This window comes from Montipora foliosa, unplaced genomic scaffold (assembly GCF_036669935.1).
Source record: "Montipora foliosa isolate CH-2021 unplaced genomic scaffold, ASM3666993v2 scaffold_117, whole genome shotgun sequence".
Classification (NCBI taxonomy): domain Eukaryota; kingdom Metazoa; phylum Cnidaria; class Anthozoa; order Scleractinia; family Acroporidae; genus Montipora; species Montipora foliosa.
Window position 1 is genome coordinate 55,001 of NW_027179416.1, and position 14,757 is coordinate 69,757.

The following is a 14,757-nucleotide window of genomic DNA, read 5'->3' on the forward strand; positions in this document are numbered from 1 at the left end:
AAGAAATTGCGCCATAAAATGCGCCATCCAGGGTGCGCGCTTGATTTGAAAACAAAAGATTTGATTGGTTCTGACCAAACCCCATTGTTTATTAGCCAATCATAATTCAGAATTTCGATGTGTAATTTGCACTGGTATTACACTTTTTACACTTTCTTTTTAACTGCACTGCTCTCAGCCAATCAGAATCGAGTAATTTTTTCATGTACGTTATTATTATTATTATTGTACCATTAATAACATGGGTGACAAATTACGCAAAATGTCAGCCTTAATTTATAATTCCACACGTGAATTAAAATGTTGCCATGGCAACTTTTCCTACAGCGCCAAAATGATGTCTTATGAACGTAAATTTCCACCCATGATATTAATAGGGAAGATATCTGTTTACAAACATTGCTTTTGTTATTCACATTTGCCAACCACAGGAACAAAAGACCTTTCGTTTCGACAGCCATAAGGCCTCTGGTTGGCATATTAATGACAATGGGTGACGTCAACAATATCTTCCCTGTAGCGAATCAAATGGTATACTCATGAAATTAAGGAATAATTTCACTCGCGTTTTGTCTAAAATCAAATAATTTCCCGAGCCTTTATTTCCAAGTATACCATTTGATTACCCATACTAATCGAATATTATAAATAAATATATATACATATTTGTTGTTGTAAATTGTTTGGAAAATTGGAATGTAAGGGGCTTTTAGTTATTGGCTTAGAACATTCAAGGACACGATAGAGAAATTAAGATTCTTGTTTGCTGCTAAGGGCTGACGACAAGTTGTTGTTTGTTGCAAAACCAAGAAAATTTCACCGACAAATTTTATTTTTTTCTTATTAATTCCTCCTCGATATCTAAACCGAAAGTCAAATGAGTTTCAGTGATTTTCTGCAAACATTAAATTTAACCCTAAATGTGCCTTTTTTTCTTCAATTATCCGAAACAAGGTCTCCCTCTTACTTCTTTTTTTAAGTAAAATAACAAAGAGCTCAGCTAATTGTACTTTCCTTTCAGCGATCAAAGACTTTTCTCTTAGTGCTCCCAACAGCCATCTTGCAGGCGGAATGACGTACAATGACGGAAAACTGACGGTGCCCATCTCTGGACGGTACTACATATACTTACAGATGTATTTTTACAACAACAATGGGAGAATACACGTCTTTGTGAACAACAAACTTGTTACCATGACATCACCGATGAAAGCACCAATCAGCGAAGGGGCCTTGTACGCTGGCGGGGTGTTCAAACTGAAAGCTGGCGACGTCATCACGGTGAAGACAGCTTCATGGCCAACTTCCACTACTAAAGTATGGATGGGGCCACATCACTCCTACTTCGGGGCATTTTTGATTTGAGCGCGCTCGAATCGCTCGACGACGCATAAACGCAACAATGTAACGAGCGCCAGTTTTCATGATTTAAGGGATTTTAAAGCTAGACTTCTAATCAAGGTGGTTTCGCTGTTTTGTAGAAGACTGTCGTCATAAGTGTCTCAGTATAGGCTTATAGCTGCAATATCATACTTTTAAAAAACTGAAATAAAAAGTAAGTATGGTGGCAAATACTTGTGAGTGGGTATTTATTGCCGAAGGACCTACAACCCCGCTCAGATGTCAAAACCACAAAGGAGAATGTAAAAGATCTTGCAAGAGTCTTTAAGAGATCAACTAAATTGGGACTAGTGCATTCCTATTCCCCACTCAGAATTGATGTCATGGACGAAATCGTCAGCTCAAGAGGAAAATGCAAGTTTGAAACCGATTCCCGAGAAACAAATTTTAGTCCTTCGTTGCATAGCAACCATCCACTTCTGCTCCTCATTCTCCTTTTTTGTTGGACTCAAAAGTTATTTATGAAGAAACCGTTGCAGTTTTTTTCCAGAAGAAACGATTTTTTTTTTGCGGGGAATGTATGCTAATTGTGAGAAAAAGTGGTTTCCGTGACTTTTTGCTAAAAGCCAGTTTTGCTGTCATGCGCAGAAGGCACCATCTTGTACAGCGACGACAGGCGTCGCCAGAGTGACCTAATGGAACGTACTCCTTGCAAAACATGCTGCACTAGCTTGAAATTGCTCGAACATAAAGAACAGATCCCTCGAAAACTTCTACAAATCCTTAAGGTAAAATATGTATGATCTTGGCGGCTGAGTGCAACTAGACCGGTGTGGTGTTGGACTTTCAAAGACATTGGAATATAAACTTCTAATTCAGAGCACTCTTGATTTTCAACATCAAGGCACTCTGTATCTGACCAAGAAAAGTATGACTCCCAGGGTGCTTGCCATTAAGCAAAAATTCCGATTTCAAATTCCGCAAATTCCGTGGCCCAATGGAAGGTTCTTTCCGTTACACACACCCGTCTCAAGCCACTCAACGTTCGCTTTAAGGAAGACCATTTATTTTATACCCCACTTTAAGTGAACATGAACATCTCCGCGATAGTCGAGTTCTCTCGAGTGTCCATCGACGTTTCAAAATGTCCGTTGGCCTTCTTATAGAATATTGCTTTCAAAGAGCCCTCAAGAATCAGCCGAAAACCGAAATGTTACTACATCTAGAAAATACGGCAGGAAACGCTGTCAAGAATCAAAATACTTAATACTTTTGAAAGCAACTTAAAACACACTTTTTCCAATGGGAAATGTCTACCTTCACTTTCCTGCCCTCCTCTCATAAACATAGGCATTTCTTATGCACCGTATCTCCGGTACTATCGCGGTATTCGTAGTTGTCCTTTTATGATTTCCTTTACTAACAGGTATTTTCGGGAGAAGTTATTGAAAATTGGTGACAATGTTTGAAAGAAATATATGTTGTTGTTTTTCTTCACTTATAGGGAAATCCTTGCAAGTGGAATTGCTAAAAAACGAGGACACCCTGTGAGCTATGAGATCGGGGTAAGGAACCATTTTGTTATCGTCGATTTTTTCCCAGCTGGAAAATTCATCTCGCTTTTCGGAAAAAAATATCTAAAAAAAAAAAAGGTGTGCAAAAACAGGGTTTGTTCCTGTGCTGAAAATCCAGTCTGCTTTGAGCTAACCAAGGGGTAAAATTTTCAGCTCGATGCACATCGACTCGGCTCATTATTCAGCCTAATTCTACCTACAAGCATGTAATCGAAACGAAATTTCAACGCAGGTTGCGAATCAAAATTTCAGCCACATCTAAACAAACTCGCCTTGAGATTAGGTCCTTAATAAATAATATTCTTTTTCTTATTCTTCTATAACAAAACGCAGCTCTGGGATCGTGCGGCGGTTGCTGGTTTTTCTTCGGCGATTGGACCGATATCCCTTGGCCTGGTGTTTGGGGTAAGACTGAATCTTTTTATGGAGAACCTTTTCTCTTCTTTCCATGCATGCAAGACCGACGATCTCCTACGAAGCACAGCACTTGAATTGCCATTTCTTTGCCTCTCAACAAGCTCAGCCCGAAGGACTTGCCCATCCATATTTTTGGGAATTGCGGAGATAAACTCAACTCCACCTCTTAATTTTTTATAGGGTGCCGCGTTTTCGTCCACGTATTCCATAACTTCAATCTCAGTAAGTTCGTCGTCATGTTTGCTGACAACGTATGCCATGGGTACTTCGCCCGCCTCAGGGTCTGGGATCCCAACAACCACTGCGTCCTTTATGCCTGGGTGGGCCCTGAGGAGAGTTTCCAGCTCGGAGGGCGAGATCTGGATTACAGAAAGAAAAAACGAACCAAGCTTGAAATGCTTTTGCAATTGAGCCATAAACTACAAGAAAAAAAAACTTAGAAATAACCTGGTGTCCTCTGAATTTTATGAGATCTTTGAGCTTGTTGACAAGAACGAAATGCTCGTCTTCGTCATAGTAACCTATATCTCCAGTGTGAAGCCAGCCATCTTGGTCGATCGAAAGTTCTGAAGCTTTCTGGTTATTTAAGTAACCTATCGAATAAAATACAAGAACTGAGTAGCTTTTGATTTGGAAATACCTAGTCGTCCCTTGCCCATGTAACTCTGAGATCCAATGCCCCTCCCCCCCCCCCCCCCCCTCCCGATATAAAATAAAGACACACAGTACTAAAGCAGTTTTTGCAAGCCAAATATGCATTAACTGCTTTGCTGACAAATTATTTTCTGCGCCTACCATGTACAAGTCGTATCGGAGTTTCACCACTCAAACCCACTTTTTGTTACTGATTTCCGAATATTAGTAACTCATACAACGTTAAAAAATTAAAACTGATTAATTGTAGAACAGACCTTTCATTAGTGTTGGTCCTCGGATACAAATTTCCCCGCGTTGACCTACACCAAGATTCTGCTTTGTTTTAGGATCAACGACCTTGAAGGAAAGTTACAAAGGTAAGAACCGTCATAAACCGCGCTCGAGAAATATACTGTTGGTAGCGGTCCGCGTTCAGTAACAAATTCAATTGAATTTATGGTACGCGAGTCACTAACGATCAAACATAGGCGATCCTTAAAAGGTTTTAACTATCCCAGAGTTCCACACTATAAAAACCTTTGGGGAGACTGAGACGAGTGTGGCATGGTTCCGAATTTATTGTCGTGAAAATCGAGAGATCAATGCTGACCCACGTGGGAAGTTTGGACAGCATGAGAGACGTATTTAAAGATAGAAGCACAGTGAAAAAGGAAGCACATTTCTTGAGGAGGGCGAAAGAAAACGTTGTGGTAAAAACGCAAACATTTGCACACGTCATCTCATTGATTGTGACGCAAGGCCGTCCGTCGATCTATTGAGTTTTATTACATGTTCAAATCCTGTCCTGTAATGCGATTCTAGCGCTATGATTGTCCCACTCAATCTTGGTTATCAGCTTATATATCGTATGACCCTACATGGAGTCTCTTTATAAAATTTAAACAACTTTGGGTTGTTCAGTAAAGAAAGATCAATTCACACTTACATGAAATTTAATAAAGCAATTGTTACATTCGCTCTTGTTGGACGAGAGATCATACACGACTCCTATCATGGGGTAACCAATATATAAATTATACTCGCGCTATCAAATCCGATTGGATAATTCCATAGCTATAATTTAAAGGAAACCTCCACTAAAACAAGAATACAACTTCAAAATATTTAACATAATGTTTACAATCAAAATTGTTCAAACGTTTGCTAATGGAATCGTTTGTATCCGAAATAAATAAATTTCAAAAACGCTTGTTTTGGTTTTCAAATTTCCTGGGCGCCGCCATCTTGAATAATTGTGACGTGTTATGGTTGCTCTTTTGTATTTGCACAAAGAGCTTTTGTTTTAAAACAATAGGGCAACCATGACACGTCACAATTATTCAAGATGGCGGCGCCCGGGAATTTTAAAAACCAAAACAAGCGTTTTTGAAATTCATTTATTTCCGATACAAACGATTCCATTGGAAAACGTTCGAACAATTTTGATTGAGAGCATTATGTTAACTATTTTAAAGATATATTCCTGTTTTAGTGGAGGTTCCCTTTAAAGAGTCTTGATGATCAACCACGCCGCTTTTTTTAGCGCATGCGTATTTGATCCAGTCTTCCAAACCTTATAATAGGGAGCTTAAGCACGTGCGCTTTTTAGACGCGGACGGCAACCGGAAGGAGAACATTTCGCGTGCCAGGACAGTGGTGTCCCCCAGATTTTTATAATTATCATCTCTAATATAGAAACGATAATTAGCAATGTAAATGTGGTTGCGTGAAGACAAGTTAAAAGAGAAAACAGCCCACTTCCGGTCGCCGTCCGCGTCTCAAAAACGCGCGTGCTTAAGCTCCCTAATGTCAGTCAACCCGTGAGATCAACTATTTTGAGGCAGAATGCCCATCTCCACTCAAGCTTCACCGTACCTTACATTCGAGATTAGGGAGCAATGTTCCCACGGATCCGTGCTTTGCATTCGTTGCTGGAGTCATGTGACTTACGGCGGTACTTTCAGTCAACCCATAACCTGATAAAAAAATAAAGTGATTTATGGTAATTCTTCGTGTCTTGCCACGGACGTCTGGCCAGATTAATTAAGCTCGGGAGAGCAGAATCACCATCCGAAACGTTTCTGAATATACACCCAACACTTCATGTAGCCCTGACCTGGGATCGGGCTGATCGGATCACACCCCCATCGATCTTTGTAATTAACAGAATTGGGTGGCGAGAATTATTCCTAATATCCCAAGGATGTGTGACACATAACACCAGTTTTGCGACAACTGCACTGGTTAAGTGTTCGGGTAAGAATGCAGTTCAAACTTGTTATTATTGCTTTTAAAGATATTAATGAACAGGGTCCTATCAATTGGTTGCCCAATTGTTACAAAACAAAAGCCTTTTGTGTGAGAACAATGAGGGCAACCGTAACACATCGCAATTATTCAAGATGGCGACGCCCGGAAAATTTGAAAGTGAAAATAAATGATTCTAAAATTCATTTTTTTTCGATACAAATACGTTTCTTGAAGAAAACCGTGGAGCAAATATGATTGTAAACATAATTTTGTTCGGTTTAAATTATTCATTAGTTGGAGTGGAGGTTCCCTTTTAAGATGTAGTACAAGGGTCTCATGCTGCAAGCACCAAACGTTACAAAGAAGAAAACACAAGGTGATCATGCTTACATGTGCGCAGCACCCAAACTTTGGAACAGTCTCCCCCACCACGTTCGCAACGAAAACGATTTTATCAAATTTGATCATATTTATATGTGATTTGCACACTATTAGCATTAAAATATTATTATCATTATTTTCCCAGTGCTGAATACACTTGTAAATTAAAGTTCAATCATTCTAGCTAAAAACCCTAAACAGAAGTAGATATATTTACAAAGCCGCGAAGCTCAACGTTCACCAACACTGAGGTAAATGTTTGTTTTAGTGTACAGCACACAAGCTACAAGAGACTTATCTGCTCAAAGAAAATTCGATTACAAGAAGCCATTTTGTTTCTTTTCTGTAACTCGGAAGTGAATAGAACTCAGCTAATCGTTCTCCGAAATAATCTATCAAAACGCGAGGAAAGCACGATTTACTTGTTCGGTAAATAACAATTACTATCAATGCGCGCGGCCAAATGACAAACTGCCTTCTGTAAAACGCGCCTTTTTGCGGGCCAAACGGGAAATGTGTGGGCTGAAAATACATTTGCCGCCCTGATACTGATTGGCTGCAGAGATGTCAAACAACTTCGCTCGGCCAATGAGATTGTCCTATTTAAGTGACAGGATTACTTTAACATTTGGTCTACAACCCACACTTCAAATATATAAATTCCTTTCATTCTCACAACCTTTGTTTGTATACACTGAGGGACATTTCCATACTATAGTTTCATGCTACATGTCTGTTAAACAATTTTTTCTTATTAAATGAATTGGTAAGATTTGGCCTTGTGTATTGATAATAATGATAATCACATGACTTTTGTCGGGCATATAGTTTATTTGTGTCCCTCGTAACATCATTTGCACCCTCGCTCCGCTCGGGCGGAAATGATGCTACTCGGGCCACAAATAAACTATATGCCCTCGAAAAGTCATGTGATTGTCCTATTCTCGTCATTTTGCGTAAAGTCGTTCAATAACTTATAATTATGATATCGAGCTTCGAAACCGCTGCCTTATTCCATACGAGGCTTTATGCACTTACAAATTAGGGAGCTTAAGCACGCGCGTTTTTGAGACGCGGACGGCAACCGGAAGAGAACATTTCGAGTGCCAAGACAGTGGTGTCTCCTAGCCTTTTATACTAATCATTTGCAATGGAGAAAAGATACTTAGCAATGTGAATGTGTTTGTGTGGAGACAAGTTTAAAGGGAAAACAACTCACTTCCGGTTGCCGTCCGCGTCTCAAAAACGCGCGTGCTTTTAAGCTCCCTAATATAAAAATAATGCATTGACAACGCATAGCAACAAAGGTTGTACGACGAACGTCAGCACTTGAGGATAAATTTTCATTTTCTGCCCCAAATTAAGCGCAGTTCCGACCAGTGTCATTTTTGAGGAACTACTACATCCCTGTAAGGTTGAAATAGTGACGAAGTGATAACAACGCGAATTTATATTTTGAGATGTTGTTCTCGTTCCGTCGGCGTCATCTTTGCCTATTATTGATCTTAATTACTTACATTGAGTAATTCTCTTTAAATGAGGTATTCTTTTTTGTAATTTCTTCGATATTTCCGCTGTTAATAAACAAGCAGTGGATATCACCTCTGTAAGAGAAGACAGCTGGAACTTTTCAATTCCTGGTTGTCTGGCCAGCAGATGTACAGTGGAAGTCTCCGTAATAAGATGTGTTACCTAAAAGAGGGAAAAAAGTCTTCTATTGCTTTTATGAAATATTTCTCAAAAATAATTCCACAAATGAAGGAAAATAATGGTTTTTTTACTTCTTGCTTGAAACAGATTTTATTGATACAGGCTCATATTTCCTACCAGCCAATCAAAACGCTTCTGACAACACACAACCAATCAAAATTGGTGTGATGGCACGGCCGTGTTTACGTACTCTCATCTAAACACAGCTATTGACCAATGAGAGTGTGCGTACTATTCTAATTAACCACTTCCCATAGGGGCTTTTCAGGGCCAATAAAACACAATCTCGACAGAACCGAACATTCAACAACAACTGTTAAGAATCCCAAGTGGCCGGATGCAAGCTAGGTGGCTATTTACAAGTGCAGCTGAGAAGTTGAACAAGGGAATACAGGGAAAAATTCAACCAGTGAACTGAACGTGTCTTAAACCCGGGATTCCCGGATCTCAGCCACTGGGTTGCCTCCTTACTCAACAGGTCGTTGAAAATTCAACTAAATAAAAGTATAGACCACTTTCATAAACTGTGACCACTTTTACATTCTTTTGTATTTATGTTAATTATACCTACTGCCCTCATTTTGAAACAAAAATTCTTTTGAAATTTGCTCGTCGTAGCGAGGCTAGAAAGGCTTATTATTAGCATTAAAACAAAAGAATAGTTTATTTGGCCGCCATTATGAAAGAGGTCTATTGGAAAGGCCTCGCGAGGTGTTTGGGAAAAGCGACCGGCCAAGATGATTATCCAAGTTGCGACCATTAATGTGGGATTATACCGGTGGTTCATACGTTTCAAGGATTTTCACTGACCTTTTATAGGTCACCAATCGAAGAATTAATTCCCTTTAGCAGATCGAGTTTAACTTGGGCAAACTAAGGGCGCTTTGCTTTTGTCAGAACTGGCCGGCCAGACCCGTCAGATGCAAAGAAAATGCAACAATTTGAAGGAACACTTGCGTAATAATCATCCTCGAAGTGTGTTAATTTGAAGGCCTTGTAGAGTTTATAGCCTTCCAAATGCCCGGTTTGGCAGGTCAGTTCTATCAAATGGAAAGCGTCCTAAGACTAGAACGTCTCACTAATTTCTCTGTGATAGCAGCACATACAGCTCACTTATTTTGAACCCCTTAATACTGGTCTGGCTGAGTTATACTGATCAAGAAGTTAAAAGGGTTTGACTGGTCTGGCACATACTAACTTTGTAATATTGAAGAAGGTGACAGAGCATGTGCATGTTGTCATCGAATCTTGGCACGGAGATCAAGGTGCTTCCCATTCGAAGGCTCATCGACAGCACGGCTATCATTCCGAAGGTACGGTAAAAAGGAATTAAGGTCAGTATTTTAGAATTTTCGTTGAAATTCAACATTCCCTCAGATTTCACAATGGAACCCAAAGCGATCAAATTTTGATGCGTAATCATAACTCCCTTCGGTAATCCAGACGAACCAGAGGAAAATGGCAGAATGGCTAAGTCCTCCTCCGGGTTCAGTTCGACGACTGGAGAGCTAATCTCCCCGTCTCCGTTGAGAATTTCGGAGAGCGACACGCATTGATCGTCCTCCCCAATGACGATCACATGACCGGTTTGCAGTTCTTCCTCGGCTTCCTTCGCTCGATGCACCAACTGATGAACAGCGATAATACACTTTGCGTTGGCCTCTCTAAGCTGATTGATCAGTTCTTTGCTTGTGAAGTGTGGATTGACAGATGTCACAACGGCGCCGAGTTGAAGAACTCCCAAAAATACAATAGCAAATTCAGGAACGTTTGGAGCTAAAATGGCTACGACATCACCCTTCTTGATCCCTCTTTGGTTCAGCGCAGAACAAAACTTTCTGCTGAAATTCTTAACTTCAGAGAATGTGTAGGAGGTATTCGTTGAACCACACACCTTTTGAAAAGAAAGTATTTCGCTTTCAAAACGTTGCATTTTGAATCTTACGAAGATTATCGCCTCTTACATGACATATGCTATGAATGGTCCAATGATGCCGCAGAGCAATAACATTTATAGAGCGTTTTCACTCTCGTGACCAGCAGCCATATTGGATTATTGAAACAAAAGAAAGTAGTTGCATAAAAATAGAGTTCAACTACCCGAGGATTAATTTGGTACACCATCATGGCCACCATTTCTTTGTTTTGAAACACCAACATGGCCTCCGAGACGCCATGTGAAAACGCTCTATATTTAGGCAAGCCTAAGGGCGGAGCTCCTCAAGTATTATTTACCGATATTCATGTTTTTGTTTTCAGATATTTGTCCAACAAGTCTACATACCACACTGCTAATTACTATAGATCAGTCTATTTTCCCGTGCTCTTTCTTGCTCTTCGTCGTTTTTAGTCACCATTATTCAGCCTGTTTTCTCGTGCTGGTGCTTGCCCTTTCTTCCGCTGCTCGTCTCTTTATTCGGGCTTTCTTACTCTCTCGCTCTCGTCTTTTGTCACTGATATTTCGCCTGTTTTCTCGTGCTCTCAGTCACTTTATTTCACGGTGAGTATCGCTTACTCGTCGCCAGCTTACTGGTTTTTCTCTCTGTTTCTCTTCTTTCTTCGTTGTACGCGGTACGCGACCATATTAAAAAAAATGCTTAGCTTGTTCTCTGGTTGTCTTCAAAAGTTTTACCGTTGTATTAATAAAACGTATGGTATCAAATTCGGTACGCCGGCCATGTAACTTCCCGCCGAAAAAAACGCGGGTTCCAGCGCATGCAACTTCCCGCCGAAAAAAGCGGGTACCAGCAGTGCGACACGAATAGCTGAACGAACGGATGTACGCACGGACGGCCGTACGATGACGTCACAACCAAAACCAAAATTTATCGGGCGTACCATATTTTCTTAACCGCGATGCTCGCGGAGCTCCGCTTTTATCAAAAATTACAGTTCAAATTGCAACCAGGGGCCGGTTTCTCGAAGCCTGTTTAGTGCTATCCTTTGGTTAAGAGGTATCAAAACCTATAGGTTTCCATGGTATTCAAACCTGGTTAGCGCTAACCTTGCTTCGAGCAACCCGGGCCAGAATGACAATCAGTCATCGATTTGATGCTACCCTGGTATGAGAAAATTTGAATGTAACTTTAAAAACACGTTTCGACACTGCTGTCAAGAGGTTATCCAAAGTTATCGCAAGAGTCCTTTTGATAAAAAGGAAAAAGTGCTCCTGATAATAGTTAATTAGCGTCCACAGTTTCCTTTTAATTAGATGCAAGTAAGTGTTAGGTGAAAGGCCACCACAATTGCGGATGAAAGGAGCGTGGAGCATGATGAGAACTACGTTAAACCAGTGCCTCTCAGGGTAAACCCTGAGACACACCCACCCCCAGAGCTCCAGGAATTTGATGTGATGGTGGCATTATCCAAGATTAAAAAAACCGCTACTGGCCCCGATGGGTTGCCGTTTTGGGTTTGGAGGGACAATTGTACAAGTCTCGCTCCTGTGGTGACTGCTTTGTGGAACAAGTCTCTGTCCTCTTGCACATGGCCGACAGCTTGGAAAGAAGCTAACATCAATCCCCTCCCAAAGGTAGACACTCCTGTTCAATATTCGGATTTTCGGGGAATTAACGTGACTCCAGTTATAGCACGCTGTTTTGAAAGAACTGTATACCATCATTACGGTAAGAAAGTCTTTGAAGAAAATCTGACTGTCACACAATATGCGTATAGGGAGGGCTACAGCTGTACAGACGCCTTGATTCAAATACAGTATAATTACTTAAGGGCACTTGATGATAAGGATTGTAACTATGTTGGGCTTTTTGCAATGGATTTCTCAAAAGCTTTTGATAATGTAAAACACTCGTTAGTTGGGGAAAAACTAAAGGCTCTTGATCTCAATCCTTATCTGGTTAACTGGTACTTAAGCTTTTTAATGGATAGGAAACAAAGACTGATATTCAAGGGTGTTATCCACAAATGGCACAATGTGAACAAAGGAACAACCCAGGGTAGTGTCAGTGGGCCCCATCTTTTTAATTTGTTTGTCAACGATTTGGCCATTAGGGATAATGACCTTACCAGCATAGTTAAATATGCTGACGACACCACCTTGCTAGTCAAAGTATGCAAAAATGAAATAGATCTTTCTCAAGAGGTTGTCAATCAGTTTTTCAGTTGGACCCAAGATAATGCCATGGCATGTAATCCTAAAAAATGCAACGAACTAATACTTTGTAAGAAGGTTGCTCATGATATAGATTCTGTGAACAATATAACGCAAGTTTCTTGTTTAAAAGTGTTAGGGGTTACTTTACAAAGCAATCATAGATTTAACGAGCATATTAAGGTTAAGCTGCAGGAGGCCAACAAGTGTCTTTATGTGATAAGATGTTTACGTAAAGAGGGATACCAACAACCAGACGTAGATTACGTTTTTAGATCAATTGTTCTACCCAAACTAACGTACGGTCTACCCGTATATGCCTCCTCAATACCTGAATTAACGACGGTTCAGAATTTTCTACAGCGCTGCTTTAAACGCAAATATGTTTCGTACCGAATTGACATATATGGCGTATTAGAAGAGGTTGATCGCTCACTATTCAAGAAGATCTACGGTATGCCCGGTCACCCTCTGTACCCTTCCGTCCCCAAAATGAAAGAAAGCTCAGCACGCCTCCGAGTTCCTAGTAGTCAACTCCCTAGGGTTAATACCCAGCGTTTTAAAAATAGTTTTTTTAACAGGCTTTTTTTTTAAATATAGAGTAGCTATTTAATGTAATGTCGATAGCCGTCTAATTCTAATTAATTCTTTCGGCTATTTTTAATGTAACTGTTCTTGTTTTTAGCATGTGTTTTTGCTTAAAAAACAATAAAGACCTATTTATTTTATTTATTTATTGGGTTGGAATTGATGTGCCAAGCTTATCGCCTATTGGTGGTGACAATTGTAGAATTTGTAGACCATTCTGATGAAGACACTAGACAGGAGTTTGTCGAAACGTTGCGTCTTTGAATTATAACTTATTGAGCTACATTCAAATTTCCTCTATGCAGAGTAACATCAAACTATGTTTGATTTTCAAAAGTTGATCATGTAAGATCATCCGGTTGAGAGGTCTGTTTTTGGGGACGTTTAATGACGTCTAAGTTGGACAATCTGAGCGAAAGTGATCTAACTAGTACGTGTTTACATAAGGAAAGTAAAGGTTTGAATACCCTTGTGAAGTCGTACCCAACCCCCGCCCCCCCCCCCCCCCCACACGAGGAAAAAAAAAAACCGTTCCCGTAACCACTCCCCGAGGGTTTTTTCTCGGGGAATGGGTACGGCTACGCGTAGGCTACCAGTCTTTGAATCGAAAGTAAGTATCAGCGATAACATTGCGTAGCTTTTAAGGCAGAAGGCTTGTCTAGAATTCTTAAATGTCATATCTGACACTTCAACGCGATATTTTCACGACGTGCTAATTAGGAGCTTACCCTATCTATTAAAAGATTCATCAACGTAGCAAATTGGAACATTGACAGAAACACTGCTTTCGATAAACTTCCACTTTTATCAAAAGTTCAGCCAAGACCCTTACCCTGTCGGTTTGCGTCATAGCTCAAGTGCTTCTTGGTGATAATCTTAGAAAGTGCTTTTGGCCAGCAGTGGTATTTCGGGTTTGACTCAATCGATATTGTTGCCGTTTTCTACTCGTTGGTAATGCATACAATTAATCTTATTTCTGGTAGAATATTGAACACTGAGTACAGTACTTTGACGAATTGCTTGCTGCAAATTTAAGCTTTTTCCAAATGTCTTGACTTCTCGTTGTCAAAGAAAAATAAATTGCGATTGTCGTGTTTAATTAATTAATCAGTGATGCAAGACTCCTAATGCAAAAGTGATTTATCTTGGTTTTCACTAACCATGCACAATCTTGTCTGATAGCAAGCTAAAATAAGAGTGGGAAACTAACGATCGTGTCTAAGGCTGTTTTAAAATCTAAACGCGATGAGGACTTGTTTTACTCTGGTAAAAAGAACAGACATGAGTTCATGTCGGTCCATATTTCAATTATACGACAGAAACTCCTGTCTACGGTTAATATTCCAGCGAAAGGTTGGCGGAAGTGAAAGGTAGCAAATTCAACAAAGCAATACATTTGTAGTGTTTGCGAGCAATACTTGCCATTACATTAAGGTGCCACAAACGAATTAAAGGCGTTAAAAACAAAAGTTATAAAACTTACGATTGCTGTGCGGTTTTCGTAATCTTCGAAGTTTTCGAACACAAATTCCGGCCATGAAACGTTCACAGGGATTTGTACGTTCGAATATTTGCTTCGCAAGGCCATATTAACTTCCCCAAACAGCGTGGACAAATCAAGCAGTCAACATGTTGACAAAATTAAGTTAAGCCACAATTAAGTGAGCCTCAAAGTTGACAGACAGTTTTCCAGCCGATAGAAAGCTTTTTAATTGGTGAATTCATTAACTTTGACCACCCACCGGCAAT

The 14,757-nt window shown here is 40.1% G+C and overlaps 2 protein-coding genes across 2 annotated transcripts in view; one reads left to right on the forward strand and one right to left on the reverse strand.

The window, feature by feature from the left end:
• LOC137985945 (CD40 ligand-like) overlaps positions 1–1,572 on the forward strand; it is an 11,831-nt gene extending 10,259 nt beyond the window's left edge. Inside the window, exon 5 of the mRNA XM_068833393.1 lies at positions 1,022–1,572. Coding sequence (XP_068689494.1) covers positions 1,022–1,365 — 344 coding nt within the window. The 3' untranslated portion in view covers positions 1,366–1,572. The remainder of the gene's footprint in view (positions 1–1,021) is intronic.
• An 813-nt stretch (positions 1,573–2,385) lies between these two features.
• LOC137985944 (uncharacterized) lies at positions 2,386–14,757 on the reverse strand. Its single transcript, XM_068833392.1, has 7 exons — positions 14,492–14,757; positions 9,508–10,203; positions 8,117–8,291; positions 5,844–5,944; positions 4,244–4,325; positions 3,780–3,925; positions 2,386–3,691 (listed from the first exon to the last, which is right to left on the reverse strand). Exons 1-7 carry the CDS (start codon positions 14,594–14,596, stop codon positions 3,233–3,235), a joined length of 1,764 nt encoding a protein of 587 aa, XP_068689493.1. The 5' UTR covers positions 14,597–14,757; the 3' UTR covers positions 2,386–3,232.